The sequence below is a fragment of the Erithacus rubecula genome (assembly GCF_903797595.1).
Source record: "Erithacus rubecula genome assembly, chromosome: 3".
Classification (NCBI taxonomy): domain Eukaryota; kingdom Metazoa; phylum Chordata; class Aves; order Passeriformes; family Muscicapidae; genus Erithacus; species Erithacus rubecula.
Genome location: NC_136689.1, coordinates 35,731,913 through 35,749,147, shown reverse-complemented (window position 1 = coordinate 35,749,147; position 17,235 = coordinate 35,731,913). Strand labels below are relative to the sequence as shown.

Here is a 17,235-nt window from a genome sequence, read left to right as displayed (position 1 = left end):
TGTTTTATGGTTTTCAGCTAAGACTTTTTACCACATCTATATTTATCAAAAATTGGTTTTGCCATCAAAGGACTATGGAGAATGGAGCAGGATGTGATTAAACTGAGATGTTTTGCTGAAAAGTACAGATTGCTAAATGTCATCTGAGCATAAAAGTCTTTGTAAGAACTGAGGGTCTAATAAACAGTGGTGAAACTTACTTAGTCTTACCCACGCTGCTTTTCTGAAACAATCCACATCTGTTAATAAAAGGCAAATACAGTGGGTTAGATATACGGGGTGTTGACTCATTTAAGACAAACAGTGATGGCACTCACGTGTCTCATACATGGGGTAGTGCAGACAGGCTTCTCTCAGCCACCTCCATGCTGTGTGTGGGTGGGAGCCGCAGCTTTCTCTAGAGGAACAGCCCCAGCATAGGATATTTTAATAGCATGTGGCAATTGAATGAAAGGGGCAGTATTTTTTATTACAGTAATAAAGACTGAAAGTTTGATCAAACTTTTGACCATGTAAGACTTCATTTTGACCTCAAGATTCAACCAGCATGTCTGAATGCTGGTAGATTTTCAAAGATTTAACAATAGGTCTAAGGAATATGCGACCTCTACGGCTGGGCCTTAATTATTTTTCTAGATCATGACATTTACGAAACAGCCCAGTGCAATTTATTTCCTGACTTTCGCCGAGGGGGATGGCGGGTGGTGAGGGCGATGAAGGGAGGGCTGCGAAGGGAGAAATGGGGAGCGCTGGTATGAGGGGACATGATGGAGCGCTGTGAGGGGCAGGACGGGGTGCGCCGTGTGAGGAGCCACGATGGAGGGCGCTGGGTGCGAGGGGATGGCGGAGCGCTGTGAATGGCAGACAGGGTTTCCTGGGTGCGAGGGGATGGCGGAGCACTGTGAGCGGCGGCCGCACCGCCCGCCTCCCACGAGCGCTCCCGGCGCCGCCGCCGCCGTTACCAGCAGAGCAAGCGGTGGCCATGGCGGAGCAGCCAGCGCCATGCCCCGAAGAGGCGGCCACCGAGAAGTCTCCGGAGGCACCGGCCGTCAGCGCCTCCGCCTCAGGGGCCCCGCCGGTGCCGCGGAGCTGCCCCCACCTGCCATCTCCGTGCCTCTCTGGGGCGCAGTCCCGCCGAGGGAAGGGGCTGGGAGAGGGGCAGCGTGAAGGCGCATCTCCCCGCCAGCCCCGCTCCTCCCAGAAATGGGTACGGCTTCTTCCCACCCCCATCAGGGCGGGGACAGTTGGAAAGCGTCCCTTGCATAGTGTCAGATCCCGATTTTACTGATTGTTTGTATCATTGCGAGTTTCGTTATGCGTTATTTATTTTTTGATTGCATTGTTTAGGCTGGAAAGTTGCGTCCCGCGGGCAGCACGGTTGCGAGTTGTTTCAAAGAGGTGTTACCTAGGGTAAGTTGGTTTTGTAGAGGCTCCTGGTTTCCTTTCTACATCCCTTCTCTTTTTAAACTACCATTTATTTCAATGTTGTTTTTTGTCACATGATTGGAAAACACTTCTGACAGTCAATTTTCATTTCACATGTTTTACCATAGTCACTGTACTTGCTTATTTGGGACGAAATGTAATTGTTTTAGACAGTTTTTCCCTCTCCATAGAGTAACTATTGGGAATTATTACTTGTGGTGGAGGTGGTTCGAATTTTCTAGTTCTCTAGTTTTCATCAAGAACACGTGAAGTAGCTGTTTTATTAAAAAAAAAAAAAAAAGGGAATCATTGAAACTTAGCAATGCTAGTTTGGTAAATTTTAGTCTGGGTTATTTTGACCTTATGCTCAACCAGCATCTGAAGGAGCCTATGTATGTACTACAGCCCTAAGCATCCTCATATTTTGTTCTTATATCTGGAATGACACAAATGTCTGCAGTACATTTTCTTTTCATTGGCTTCTGGTGTAAACTTGTTTTTGTTTTGCCTTACGTGTAGCCTGTTACTCCGACTGTTGTACGAAAGTTTCGAAATACAACAGATCCAGCTCCTGGTGCTAAAATAATATTCTATGGCACAGCAGATGATCCCGACGTTGCAACTCATTTGACACATGGAATAAAGTCCATCTCCAAACCCACTGTAAGAATGTGACTCATTTTCTCTTGTTTAAGAATGAACATCTTAAGAGGGTTCTTGATAACAGCAACTGATTTCCTCATAGTCAGGAGTATAGCTGAGTGATTTAAACATCAGAATTTCACAGCTGCTGTGAATTACCAGAGTTCTGGGGTCAAATCATAGAACTTATTTGGCATTATTGAAACTGGAAAATATTTGAAGTTTAGCAACTGTTAGCAGTGACGTAACTTTTGTATTGACTACTGAACTATTAATTTCATTTCAAGACTTAAGTTAATGAGCAGTCTTCTACCTGCACATTTTGTTGCTTGCTTTTTCCAGGTTACAGTGATAAAACCAGTTGAGCTCTTGGCAAAAGAGCTGTTATCTGAGAATGTGTTTATAGTTTGGTGTAATTATTCTGTGTCCTTTTTTACTTTTGGCTTGAAACTGATTTTTTTAGCTAAAAAGTGATGTTTTGGATGTGTCAGGCTATTCTGTGTGTGTTCTTTAGAAATTATCTTTGTAATCTGTAATAAAACAACCAAAAAGATCACCAGTAGTTTTATCACATGCCTAGTGTTCCTATCTCTGAAAATAGCAGTTGTGTTAGTAAAGTGTATTTTTATGAAGGAAGTAAGTCCTAATATTAGAGGATGTTGAGTAGGACATTTTTTAGGCATATCCAAAATGAAAGGCAACCAGGTTTTGATGTCCTTCCTTAGAAATTTTTTATTGAATGGATTGACCTGTACTTGATTTTTACTGGATTAACCTGAACTGTCTGATGAAGACTTTGCATTATTAATTAAATATTATCCGTAGGAAAGGTTGGAAGCCTAGTCAGTTTACTAAGCATGGGTTTGAATCAATTGTATTTGCTACTACTTTTTTCAATATTTCTTTATATAATATCCAATGAGAGTCTAATAATATATCTTCTCTAGAATCCCCATTACTTAGATGGATGGCCTGAAAAATCAAATCATTTCAGTTTTGCTCATATTATAATTTGACAGGAGTTTCTAATACATACTAAGAAAAGAAAGATTACTGTTGGAAAATGTATATATTAACAAGTGGAAAAAGTAGCATAAAAATATCTCATAATATGTATTTTATTTAGCTGGAAATCTAGCATAGAATTGGTCATTAGTGGTCTTCTCTCAAGATACTGTTCTGGTTTGCATCTCAGTGGATAAAATTATGTCAGTGTAACCATGAATCTCATTAGAACACTTATGAGCAAATTTTTGTTTGTGTGGGTAGTCACAGTGATGTGTGAATGATCAAAGTTTGTTGTTTTTCCTGCCTCTGGTGTTGTTTGTGATGTCTTCAGGTAGCTTCATTGATAAGTCCAGTTCCTAAAAGTGAATTTCAAGAAAAGCTGCAAGCCCTGAAAGAAGGAATTTACTCCAGTAATCGTGAAGAACCTTTGGGTAGATCACATGATCAATCTTCTAAGTTACCTGAGGGCTTGGATATAATTAATACTACATTTGGAATAAAAGTCTTTAAAGGTAGGAAAATGTGCCATTAAAACATACCTCCTGTAAATACAAGATAATCTGCAATTTAGTATCTAGCACATGCTCTATGATTTCAACAACTCCAGTTTTAAGAGAAGAGTTATTAAATAAGAGTTACTGAAAGGCCTAAAATTTTTTCAATCATGATGAAGCAACTGAGAACATATGGTAACTATCAGGGCTTTTGGCTCTCTTCCAGATCAGTCTTTGTAGATTTCCTGGGAGAACATTTTAGGTAGCTGTCAACTCACCTTCCTTTTCCCAGCAACTCTAACAGGTCTCAAGGTAAAAACTTCCTTGACATGTGTCTCTTTCCTCCATGGACTGGAGGAAATCACATCTGTGTTGTCCATGTAGTTTTCTTGTTCTGTTCATCGGGGTTTCTGTGATTCTCTCCCCAGTCCCATGTCTAATGCTACTAGACTAAAATTGACTAGAAATTTAAAAAGTGTCATCCTTCCACAGGATTAGCAACTTCTGTAACAAGGAACTGTGTACAATTAAGAACGAACCAAACAAGACATCCACCCCTCTTAGCTCCTTCAACCATACATTCTTTATTTGTTTTCAGATTTAACAGCTGGAGAGGTTGTAAATCCACCAAAAACCTTTGAGGAAGTGGATAAAGAAGCGAGAGAAGGACATGAGTTGTATCTGCTTTCACATGAGGATTATTATGCAGGTAAGTTAAAAAGCTGTTAAGAATCCACATAAAAAGTTCCTCTACCTATGTTCAATGCATACTGTATGCTGTTTCTTGAGATGTAAACTATTAATTTTAAACACTGTATTAATACAATATATTTTTAAAAGTTATGTGAAAAATGCAACTGAGAGAACCTGGTCTCAGTTTCTAGAGCTGTCAGTCACTTCAGGATGGGCATTTATAACAGTGTAAGAACTTCATGAAGGAGTTGGAAGCCTGATTTCTTTTGGGTGCTGCTTGGAAAGCAAAATATTTCCAGGAAACTAGAAACTTACAGATGGCCTGATTGCTTAACTGAGTTTGGCATTGTCTATGCCACTGAAAGCAATGTCAGATTTGAAGTCACAGACTGTGAGCCCAACCCATTCCAGGACTTTTCTTTTTTTTTCCTTCATCAGGATCCAAACAATTTCAGAGCAGACAGACTTTCTGATGAGGAGCTTAGCATTAAGCTTTGGTTGTGAAGAATTCCAGTCTGCTGAGTGGCTCTCTGGAATGCAGTTCCTCAGCCTACAGAATCTTACCCATGGGTCTGTGGGCTGTGCTTGCAGTGTTTCAGCCTCTGGAGGCTGTACCTGTGTGATGTGGTCTGCTCAGGAGCCTTTGTTTCACAGGCCTGCATGGGAGCAGAGTGGCAAATAGCACTCTGAAATGCAGTACTTTTTTTTTTTCTTTTTCTTTGCTTTTCTTTTTTCCCAGTTCCATGACTTTCAGTTAATGTAAATGTAAATGTAAATTTTGTATGGAGACTTACTTAGGTGTGAAATTATAATACTTTGTTGTCTCACTGAGGAAATTCTACTGTAAATAGTATTTTAATAAATTGGCCAAATCTGTAACTTTATCCCCTCTTTTCCCTGCCTTTCTTGGGTGCTTTCGTGAAATTATTAATTTTCTGTTTCTTTCTCTTTTGTAACTTCCATCAACCAGATCATGGAGAGGCCAAGTCAGAAACAGACTACAGAAAAACGTCAACTATGTACCACAGAAAGAGTGTAAAAATTCCATGCTGCCATACAGCCATATGAAGCCCTTATTAGAAAACATGCAGTGAATAATACTTTTGAAAGTTCTAATTATCATTCTTTTTACAAGGTGATTGAAAAGACCTTGAAGGAAAGAAAGACTTTTTTTTCTGTGAAAAAAGACATAGCAAGAATATATCTGAAAATGCAGCATGTCAATTTTTTTTTTCATTTTTTAAAAACAATAAATCAAATAGTACACATTTCTGCTCAAGTACAGATATGGTAAAGCAATTTGTTTGCATGACACTCACCACTTAGGTTTCATGGTTTCATTTATTCTGTTGGGCTTGTCTTCAATGAGACATAAAAGAATATCGAACTGAAGCAGTTTTTGCTTTTTATTTTGCTTTTTATCTTCATTTTGACAAATAGATTGTTTCTAACTACTCAATAAACAGTAGGAGTGCTAGTTATTTATCTTTAATTGAACAGCTTTGTTAATTATTTGCCTTTTTTTCTTCATTGTTTTGTCTTAAGAATGAAGATACTGGGCACATTTTTCTTTCTGAGGTGTTTTACACAGGTTGAAATGTCTGCTTTTTCTGCAGGGGAACCAGTCAATAGGAAGTATAACTCACACTTCAACAAGTCTTTTGTTTATGGAATGGAAACCCCTCACTATGAAGATGGCCGAAATACAGCCAAGACCTTAAATTGGTTCTTGGACCTGGATTCGTAAGTTGCAATGAGTTAACTAGTTAATTAATGGGATGAATTGTCAGGAAGAGTGGGTCTTCATGCTTGAAGAAAATTTTGCATCTTACAATCCTATCCTCAGCTGTATTGAACTGAATAGAAAATGCAAGATGCGATTTTTCAGAACAGTTTATCCAAATAACTCTTACCATATAACAGCACTTGGCATGTCTTAAGCATTATGTAAAGCCCTTTGATTTTTACTAGCAAGATGTTTTAATTAGTAAGTTGAGAGGAGTTACTGTTTTAATATAGAACAATATTTTAAAATATTACTGAAAAACTCTTGAATATTTTTAAATAAATATGTGCAGGTGTTATTTTCACAATTTGTAGGAAAAGAGCACCACACCTTGTGTCAACACAAAGTGATGATTTCAAGAAAAAATACCAGCCTCAGGTTGGAAAAGTTCATGATCCGTAAGTAAGCTAAGATACCTTCTGTTGCAAATAGATCGAGCACAAATTCCACTCACTTCTGCCATTTCTCCAATATCTTTTTGTGTCTTGGATAAAAAATATAACTGTGTGCTTAATGCTTCCAATGCAGCACTCATTTAATAGAAAAGGACTTTTACCTGCCCTAATTAGGTTGGTAAGTACACAGGTTACTAATAAGGGCTGTACCATGTCCATGTAGTGAAGTTAGATCTTACTGCTTAAGTGGTCTGTATCTGACAAGAACCCTTTAAGACATTTTTTCTTCCTGTATTTTGCAATTAGGAGGATTTCAAAAGACTGAAACATCTCACCTAATGTTTTGGGATTCAACCATTTTGCTTACTCTGACACTATTTTGGTATTCTTCATTACATCATCTGTAATCTCACTTTATTACTTCCTTGGAAAAGGATGTGGAACTAAGTTGTGTTATTACCTTGCAGCATCTACCAGTCTCTGTTGAATCATTAGAATGACTGATATTTATGAATCAATCTGGGACTAAATTTTTCCACTATAGCCAAAAGTAGTTTATTTCAGACATTTTAGTTGGAGATTTTGTCTGAATATTCCTTTTATTTGATTACAAGGACTTTTCTCATACATTTCTATAATTTTCTTTGAAAAAATGGCATAGAATGTTTTTCCTTTTAATGAGCATAAATGTTCAAAAAGTTAATACATTTGGCTATGTTACATTACAAATGTTCTCAATCTGGAAGTTCTAATCTGATTTGTAAAGGGATGCTTTTCTGGAATGGTAGCATTGAAACAAAGTCCTGATAAATTTCAGGTTTACTATGAATATCATCTCTATTATATAACCACTTTTTTTTTTAATAGTAGCTGAGATTTTATTTTGGCTTTTAATAAACTGCTTGACAATTAACAAAAAAATGTCCTTATTGACAGTATAGCAGATACTATGAATGTTCCTCCAGACCATACATTTGGATCGGTGACCCACTCAGATGAATACGGTAAGTTCAAGGGCAGAATAAAATCTTATCTTGGTGATGAAACTCTGCTGAAGTAATAGCTGTTGGTTTTTTCCTAAAATTTTAGGAGGCAAGGTACAAAAATTTATCAACAGTAAATTTTTGAGATGAAAATTTGAGTGGCTTTGAAGTTGCTAGTGGGAAAAAAAAGTAAATGTTAAAAATAAAGAAGCTTTAGGGTTGGGATTATCATGCTGATATTTTTTTTTAAGCCTTTGTATATGAATGTAACAAAATGGGAAATGGCAGAAACCCTTATTGACATCAAAGTGACAAAATGGCTATTTAAATCAGTCATGCATCGTCCCTCTAAATGATTTCTCAAACACGTCTCTAAAAAGAGTAAAAATAACATACAATAAATAGGAATAATAAGCTTTTGAAGATTGCTAGGTGATAGAAAGCAGAGTAAAAATAAAAAATAACCTATTAACTTTCATTATGACGAAATTTTGAAAGCTAGTCAAATCAAATAGTCAGTGTTGGGATTGATGACATTTTAACATTTTAACATTATGTTTAATCATTAGGGAGTACAGTCAGTAATTGGGAAGAAAAAAAATGAAGTGGATCAAAGTCATCCAGTTAATCTGGGCCTGAGAAGGCCTGTTCAAAGAATGCATAAGCTTTTGCATATTTTACTATGTTGTGTAATAAAGTTCATGCTATAAGGAAGAGTGAAGGAACTGAACAAAAGAATTCATAATTATCAGATAGAAAATAATGCTTATACACTGCTGTTAGAGGGTGATTAGGTGTGCTGCTCATGTTTATTACAGGACTCTGAATGAACTTCTTGCACTCTAGAAAGTCACCTTGGCATCTTGGGAATTTGGATAAAGATTGTAGCTCAGTGTGCTAAAGTGTTTATATATGCTAATAAAATTAAGATACATAAAAAATGGGAACAGAACATAAAAATAGAGCATTGTCTTTCTAGAAACCAGTGATTTATAATTATCCAAAATACTAAATTTGCTCTCATGAGTATCTGGAACATAAACGACTGGAAGTGGTAGATTCATAATATATGCTCTTTTTTGCTGAAGTATCTGTACATTGAGTAACAACTACTGCTTTTAAAAATTTTTGGAAGCAGTGGATAGATTTGTGAAGCTACAGTATGATGTTCCAAAATTTTTGATATTAGCTATGTGTGAGTAGATAAATAGTGATATGAGTCATTTGATCTTGTAATAGAATGGCTGTATCAGCTGTTCAACAGTGCTAAAAATCAGCTTTTTTTTTTTTAATAAATGTCTTTATATGCATAACTATAATAGTAATTGTATAATTGTGTAATAATAATAACGAATCATTGAGGAATTACTCATTTTTATAGATGTTAATGATCTTCTTCATGTCCGGGTTCCGTGTGAGTTCCTCCGTGGGGAGGACAGAGAAAGAGTTATCTTGATTGCAGTTTGTCAGTGTCTGAAGAAAGCTAACTACGAGAATTTTGATGTGTTACTAGGAGCATTAAGACATTTTGATAAGGTTAGTCCTCTGAAAAGGTATAAAGGTAAAGGAATGTGTGACACTGGCACTCTTGTGCTGCGAGATACAGACATGAAGAAACACAAGCATAGCAAGGTAACTTTGGGTGAAGACTATAGCTGTGAAGATAATTCATAGTTACTGTTTAATTCATCTACTGTGATATTAGACATAATAGTATTTGGAGCTTTTCATAATATTATTTGGAATATCCAGGTTAGAGGGAGCAAGGGACACACAAACAGGAGTAATCTTAACAGCTTTTGGATGTTTAAATCAGGCATTTCTTCATAAGGGGAAAATGGTGGAAGGGATTATATTCATATTTTCTTCCGAGCTCTACTTTTTGACTGATTTGCCAAGCATCAGAATTTCAGATATTTTCTTTTATTCTCTCGGGAAAAAAAAATTGTAATTGACATTTCATATGTAACAGTAATTGTAATGTATACAGAGTGATTGATGTCTTAGTTTTAAAGAGATCTTGGTTTTTCCTCAACATTTATGATTAGATTGTTATCTTGTCATAATAGCTTGTCACACCTTTACTCTCAAATCACTGTATTATATAGATTGAAGATTAATTTTTACACTTTTTTATTCATATTTCTAATTTCTAAAATATTAGGGTTTATTTTTGTACTCAGCAATATCACTCTTCTTGAAATGGTGTGTCAGTGCTATTTGTATCTATCTATCTATCTATCTATCTATCTATCTATCTATCTATCTATCTATCTATCTATCTATCTTATCTATCTATCTTGTGTATCTATCTATCTATCTATGTATTTGTATAAACACATGTATGTGTATCTTTTGGTGGAGTTACTTCATAATGGGTGTTAGAAGATCATAGAATGTAACAATTGTTTTATTTTCTTTGTCATAGAATGGTGGTGGAATTATACACAAAGACAACCTACGAAGGATCTTTTTTCAGCTGAACATGAATCTAGATGATGAGCTCCTGGATTTGTTGTTTGACTGCTGTGATTTGGATAAGGATGGTTTGATTAATTACCGAGACTTTGCGAACTTTCTGAACTGGAAAAATAAAATGGGTATTAAAGAGTTTGAAGAAAAAATAATTAGAAAAGGTAAATGCCTTAATTCTGGGAAATTGTGGGGATGATTTAGAGAATGATTTAACTATCAGTAGAGTCTCAGGTACAGATGTGTTTCAGAATCCTGGAGTTCTGTGTTGAATGCTGAGATTGTCACTGGGAAGTTTCCTTAATAATACAGATCAACAGAAAGTAAATCTCCTAGAAGCATTATGAGAAATGTAGATAAATTATGTTACCTTCTTTACAGCAAAGTTTTTTGCCTCTTAGTCTATGGTGTGTTGATAATTTATCTTGGCTGTACCATAACTTTTGTACATAGGGAAAAAATTAGATGCCTATCTTCCCAAAGACATAAAGAAAGAGGATGAACCGCTGCCGGAACAGGAAGATCTTGAGTTAAAAAGATCAGGAAGCTCAGGAAAGATGTCTAAACCACTTAAAAGATCAACAGACGGTGTATATACAAATTATCAAACATCATCTTCTCAGTATAATGCTGTAGTAGGTGGTATCCCAACATCCTGTAAGTACAGTGGACTGCTGCTCACTTCTGAGCATTATATCTAAGATAAGTTTTTTTTATAATTGGGGCTTGGAAGTTGGAAGGGAAAGTCTATTCAAAGCATTGAAATTAATCTAGATGAAATTAATCTTTGAGAAATTATGCTAGTAATTCTAGGAGAACCATATCTCCTTGGAATCCCCTAAAATACTTTCAGATGGGAATACTAAGTAATACTAGCATATTACTGCAAGATTCCTTGTTTTCACACTTCATGAAGTAGCTGAAGCCAGGATTTCTAAAAATGTGAAAAAATATGAGGGGAAGAAAATTATGTAACTTGCTATTGGACCTGTGTCAAGCATCACATTTTTTCTTATTTAATGCAAAATATTTTATCTTCCCTGGCACTATTTATCCATGCTGCCTGTTAATTGGTTTTCACAGGTTATCCATTGTGTGGTGTTCCCACTATTCGTTCAGATATTCCTGCTCCTCGAATTCGCCGCCTCGCTGACACAACTAATTATGGTGACCAGGGCAATGGTTTTGCAGTATTGTTCCCTTCTGTCTTCAGTCAAAAAGGAGTGTATGAAAAAGATCTTTTAAAAAAGAGACCAAAAGCAGAGGTATAGTGAATGTCTTCAGAATATACTTCCAAGATAATTGTTCTGCTTGCCATGTGGGAGTGAGAAGACATATAATCAAGTAAACAGGTTGCAAAATTCACAGTGCAACATTACCATCTTGCTTTACATCCATTCAGCTATCTGAAAAATATATACTTTTCACATTTTAAATTGTTCATAAAGGTGGTAGATATTAATTTTATTGAGATCCAGCCTATTCAAATTTCTGAGCAAGATCTCAAGTAACATGGTTTAATAGTTTTGATTTTGTCATTGAATGAATGATCTCTAGAGATCTCTTCCAATCTAAGTTATTCTATGATTCAATTAAATGTCTTAAAAAGCCCCACAAGAAGATTTTTATGGGTATATAAAAATAATTTCTATCACAAAGGTGTGTTTAGTGGAAAATTTTACCAAGAGCATCTCTCAGACAAACTTAGCAGGTTTCACTAATGACAAATCCAGCAAACCACTTAAAAGTACGTTTCAAGTGCTCTGCTGAGTCACGGTTGTAGGCTCTGATCTAGAAATTATCTGTACAGTGATAGAGGACATTGGGAGTCACACAGCAATGCTGTGCTGTCTCATAAAGATGAAGATGGGACATGGGACTCTAGGGGCTTACTTGGGGACTTCACAACTTTTCTGATACATCTGCATTCTCCTACCACTCTTGTTTTTTCACAGACCAGAGTTTCTCTCACGTAAATGCTAAAACGATTTTGCTGCTTCTTCATCAGTATTGTTTACCACTTTGTTTTTACATTTGTATACAATTTATAGGGAAAAATATTAAGAGAGAACTTTGTTGCCTGAAATACAATTTATTAGACAGTTGTAATGAAATGTGAAATTCAAGTCTAAAATGAGAAAAGAAGCCATGGCAACCTCTTAGTCTCTATGACTCATTATATTAAATAGTCAGCAGTCATGTTTGAAAGTGGATCTGGAACTTGAATATATATTTTACAGAAAATAGTGTTGCTAGTTAGTGGCTGGAGGGAAAAGGTGTGGTGTCATGCTCATCAAACACCTTGTCAGAATGTTGTATACATGAGCATTTACCAATTTATAATCTAGCTCTGAAAGCAGGAAATGCATGCATGCAGCAAATAGCTAAGAGTAAATGCAATTCATGCTTCATTGAGAAGCCAGTTACATTTGCCAATTACATTTGTCAGGCATTAGATAGAACTGTTCTTTGAAGTTATTACATGTCCTGAGATGTCATACTCGATTGTAGACTGTACTACCTGTGTGGAATTCAGTGCAGAATCACCTCTGAGTCTGTTGAAACACCTTATGTTTATGAAATGGGCTGTTTGGGCATTTTATGATTATTGTTTTGATGTGTCTTAATGTTTCTAATAATTTCATGGTTTATTAAATTATTATATGATTATATGATATTATTATTAGATGAAAGCTCAGAGTAATGCTGTTTTTGTATAGTGTGGTAGAAATGAATGCAAATTCTGGCTATTAAATAGTTTCATGAGGTGACTCATCTTGTTGCAAAAGAACAAAGTAGATATTGGGCTTGCTGTTCTCTTCACTGAATTTCTCTCCAGTCTGTTGAAGAGAACAGAGGAATAGTGTGTAATTTGTATGCAGCATGATCTTGTTGATCATAGATTAGAGTGAGTTTTATCCTGTCTGCACATGATTGTCTGTGGTTTGGTCAGTGATGATTTTACAGCAGTTGATGAGTCAGGACAGAGCTTTCTCTTAACATGGTGAAGCCAAATTTTGAGAGCATGTAGTTCCTTTATTCTCCCTGCAGTGGTGTCCTGTGAAGGAATATTGCTTTTAGTTTAACTTCTATATTTTACTAGCTTGTTGATGACACTTGATCAGATCTGGCTTTACTCATGGGTAATATGATTGATTTGACTGAAATACCACCTATGCTTAAAGAAACAAAACTCAGTCCCTTTTTTCCTTCTGCAGTTTCAGTTTGTGAGAACTCTCATAGATTTATTGGCTCAGATTAAGCTGAAAATTTGCTGTACTGGGAATCAGGCCTATATTTATACAAAAGACAGTATAAAAATGTTGATTTGACTGTGCTAAAGGCCTTATTTTATCAAAGCAAGCATAAATTCTTCATAGCATAAATATTAACATCCATGTACACACACATGTATTATAAAATTGAAGAAACCAAATGTTTGGTGACACTAACAGAAACACAGGGTGCATCAATATTCTTCTAAAGTTACTTTCCTCTAATGAGTCAACAGGTCAGTGTAATGAGGCATGCAACAGGAAGCACCCAAGTGAAAAATATGAAAAAAGTCCCTTCCGCTGAATTATTTTGGTGTAAAATGATAGCAAAGCTCAAAGTTGATGTGAACCATTTCATTTTAGTCACTTCACCCACTTATCTATATCAGCTGATAGTACTGTGTATAGTACACTTGCTGTGAGATGCAGATAAAAATATAATCTGATTTATGTTGGTAACTGCAGATAGCAAAAATAGAGTGGATAAACAGAACTTTACTTAGGGTTTTTAAAACTACATTTACTTTTCCCTGAGTCTTCTGTATTTGATATTTTCCCAGTGTTGAAGTAGTGCATCAACATTAATGTATTAATTACAGATAATTTTGTGCAGCTTTCATTGCAATAAGATTCAGATTTACTTAAATACAAATTTCTTTTGTTGAGGATGCAGGATTTGGTCTGTAGTTTTAATTTAAGAATGGGAAAATATTCTTTGGCAAATAGAGATTGCTAAATATGTAAAAGCCAGACACTGTATAGTTTAACAAAATGCTGAATAGAATTACACAAATTATTTTGTATTATTTTTGTAGATTAAACACATTCTCCACAATATGGGCATGAATGTTGCTGATGAAAGGTTTGAAGAAATATGGAAGCAAGTGTGTACAAAACATGAGATAAAAGAGCTTTGTGATTGTGAAGAAAGTATGTGGGATATACTGAATAAGATACATGAATCACGCATAAAATTCTAGTCTCTGTTTCTAGTCTCTGGATACTTCTTTCATGTCAGTCATAATTCTGATGCTTAATAAACAATAAATATTTATATGTGCATTGTCTTTCTGAGTAGTGGGTTCTCCACATATATATGAATCATTGCGGTTGGTAGGAACTGGCATGCATGCTTGTAAATGTAATATAAATATTTGTCTTATATTCCATTTTACTTTTTTTTTTTTAAATTTTTTTTGCTCATTAATGGAAATTGTTGTCATGAATTAGACTCTGTAAAAGCCTATGGGTTAAGAAGAGAATGTCCAGTTGTTTGGCAGAGGGCTCCTATTCTTTATGCAAGCTTACAACTATTACTTCATAGTATTCAGCTTTCACACTGAAGAAAAAATAATGGATATTGGGAGGTGTTTATGTAATAAACATTACATAAAAGTGCAGGCTGAGAAAAATTTGTGAGGGCTTTCAGAGAGCCAGCTGTTCATTTGTGACCAATGTGGTTTCTTGGGAAGAGGGAGTCATTAATGGAAAACACTTAAAGATTATTATGCACATCTCAATGAATATATATGAAGTCCAATAACCATAAACAATGGAAAGTAAATAATGCTAAAACCTGCAACTATGATTTTGAATGCTCACTCTTCTACTGCAGTACTGAATTTTGGTTGGAAACAGATGGAAATTCACTATTAACAATGAGAAATATTCCTTCTAGACTTTCAAATTCAAAAGAAAGATCCTTGCCCAATGTAATCTTAACATACAGAATTTCAAGAAGGATGTCACTTTGTTGCCTATCGGTGCTTTAAGTACCTGAACAAGATTTGGAGAATGTTGCCAGCCAAAAGCGTTACTGAGTTTTACAATGAAAGTAAAGGCTCTGTTATGTTAAATACCCATTTAATGCCAGCTTAAAATTTTACTATAACCTTCTCCTCTCATGTTTGTTAAGACTCCTCTTTGTCTATGTTTTAGGAGCTGGTCATTTGCATTTAACTAGCTTGTTACATGACATCTGCAAGCCAGACCCTTTTACACATTATTTTTGTAGCATTAACAGTAGCTCTCTTACAACAACTTGAAAGAATTTGCTTTCTGGTATCTCCAAGGAGCAGGTGGTAGAAATTCTGCTTGATGAGGGTAACTTCTTTCCTACTGTGAATGAATGTTCTGCACTGTTGCTGCCTTGCCTCCCCATCCTTCTGGAACTCTCTGCATGCACTTAGAAGCATGCAGGAGGCAGACTGACTGTCCCAAGTGGAATGATGACAGAAAGATAAATGTACAGCTGATTACAATTGAATTTATTATATTAGAATTTTACCACCTTCGGTGAAAACCTCTAATGCTTCTTTTCTGTTCATATTATGTGGGAGGGAAGAATCTTTTACCATTGTTGCAGCAAACTTTCAAAAGCACTGATTTCTTTTCCTCTTCAATAGAAGATTTTAGATGAAATATTCACGCTCACTTCAGGGGAAAATTAAAAAAAAAAAACTGGATCTGTGTATGTGTGTGTATATATGTGTATGTATGTGTATATATATGAGATCTCTTGTGTTTGTTCAGTGGCTTGAAATTCTGTGAAATTTTTTTTAATTTAACAGAAAGATACTTGAACTCCTCTACTTTCCATAGAATCTTTTCCTTTGTCAATGAAATGGAATTAACATTCTTGGTCAGTCTGCTAAATAAATTCTAAATAAAGACTGATAAACCATGGTTTAGTTTTTTGTGAGTATATTTGTAACCACAGACTAAAGATTTTCTTTCAGGTTTGGGTTTGAAATTACCCCTCTGAAGCCTTAGAAGATAAATTACTGAAAAGGGCTGTAAATTATGCTCATAGGTGCTTGGTTTTCATCCTGATACTCATTAGGAAGCCCCTGAAAGATTTAATCACTGTGACACAGACAACAACTTCTCAGGAGTTCCCCAATTCTTTTGGTTCCTTTTGTTAAATGGTTTGTGTACACAGAACTTTGGTGCAGATTTCTGTATTTCATGTCTCTTTGACTTCCCAATATGTGAATTCAATGACATGTTTTTAGGCTTTAAAGCTGCAAATTGAGTTCTGTAATTTTTGTGGGTCCCTCAATAATTCCAAATGACAGAAAATATAATGTTTGCTTCCTTCTATATTTCAGTATGATTCTAGTATGGAGATGGTATAACCAGAATAGCACACTACCTTGCATTAACCTGGGGGCTGTATCCAAGGTAAAGAGATGTGAAAACAACTCAAAAGTCATGTGTTCTAAGAGTAAATGTATAAATTTAGTGCTGGGGGCAGTTTGTTCTGTTTAGTTATATTAAAAAATCACATGGACAAAACAAATAAACAGAAAATTGTAGCAAAGGTAAATATTTTGTTAAAAATCAGTGAATTGTAGACATTTTGTGTCAAATTTTCTTAATGGAATTTTCATAAATGTTGTAGACACTGGATAAAAGACAGATACTTGTGCATTATTTCTCCATTAATCTGTTTCACTACGATGAGTATTCCAAAGAATAATGATGCATTTTTAATTGGTTCTGTCAAATTAAAAGACTTAATTTTAGTGCAGATGTATTGGTTTCCAGGAACAGAGCAGGGAGCTCTTCCTATATATGGAGATAGAGGCCAGTGCTTGCTACTCCCCAAAAGCCATGACAGGGAAACTGACTTTCAATACCTAAAGACACCTGTAAAAGATAAGGCTGAAGATTTGAATGTGCAAAATTACTTTTCATTCATTCTGTATTTCTGGCTATTTATCTTTAGAATGTGAATATTAGCATATATAAGAATCTGAATATGAATGTATACAGGTAAGTATGACTTATTTGGCAGTGACTTGCACTAAGTAAAGCAGATGTTGGACTTGATTATTGTTATTATTGCTGTTATTATTTCAGTTCTCTAATGGAAAAAAACTATCTGTGCAATGACTTTTGTTTGAGATGTTGGAAGATCCAACCCACTGTCTTCCATAGAAATGTATGTACAAATAAATATAGGCCTTTCCTTGATATTATTACTAGATAACATTATTGTATCTGTCTTTAAAAGATCTAGTATTTTTGTTCTGTGCATCAAGAACTACTAGTTTTCAA

The 17,235-nt window shown here is 35.5% G+C and overlaps 1 protein-coding gene across 2 annotated transcripts; it reads left to right on the top strand.

The window, feature by feature from the left end:
- Nucleotides 1–979: 979 nt before the first annotated feature.
- Nucleotides 980–15,471, top strand: EFHB (EF-hand domain family member B). Of its 2 annotated transcripts, none has more exons than XM_079302769.1 (13): nt 980–1,207; nt 1,348–1,410; nt 1,945–2,088; nt 3,407–3,587; nt 4,168–4,278; nt 5,879–6,005; nt 6,363–6,446; nt 7,380–7,447; nt 8,808–8,962; nt 9,855–10,062; nt 10,352–10,555; nt 10,982–11,163; nt 15,252–15,471. In XM_079302769.1, exons 1-13 carry the CDS (start codon nt 983–985, stop codon nt 15,360–15,362), a joined length of 1,863 nt encoding a protein of 620 aa, XP_079158895.1. In that variant the 5' UTR covers nt 980–982; the 3' UTR covers nt 15,363–15,471. The 2 variants fall into 2 exon arrangements, with proteins under 2 accessions (XP_079158895.1, XP_079158894.1); XM_079302768.1 differs by lacking the exon at nt 15,252–15,471 and adding an exon at nt 13,989–14,221.
- The last annotated feature ends 1,764 nt before the right edge of the window (nt 15,472–17,235 follow it).

Excerpts from the sequence above, each read along its gene's own strand:
- EFHB (XM_079302768.1), top strand. The coding sequence starts at position 983 with ATGGCGGAGCAGCCAGCGCCATGCCCCGAAGAGGCGGCCACCGAGAAG. Across the intron at positions 1,411-1,944 it reads TCAAAGAGGTGTTACCTAGG|CCTGTTACTCCGACTGTTGT; the intron begins GTAAGTTGGTTT and ends CCTTACGTGTAG. Across the intron at positions 6,447-7,379 it reads GTTGGAAAAGTTCATGATCC|TATAGCAGATACTATGAATG; the intron begins GTAAGTAAGCTA and ends CCTTATTGACAG.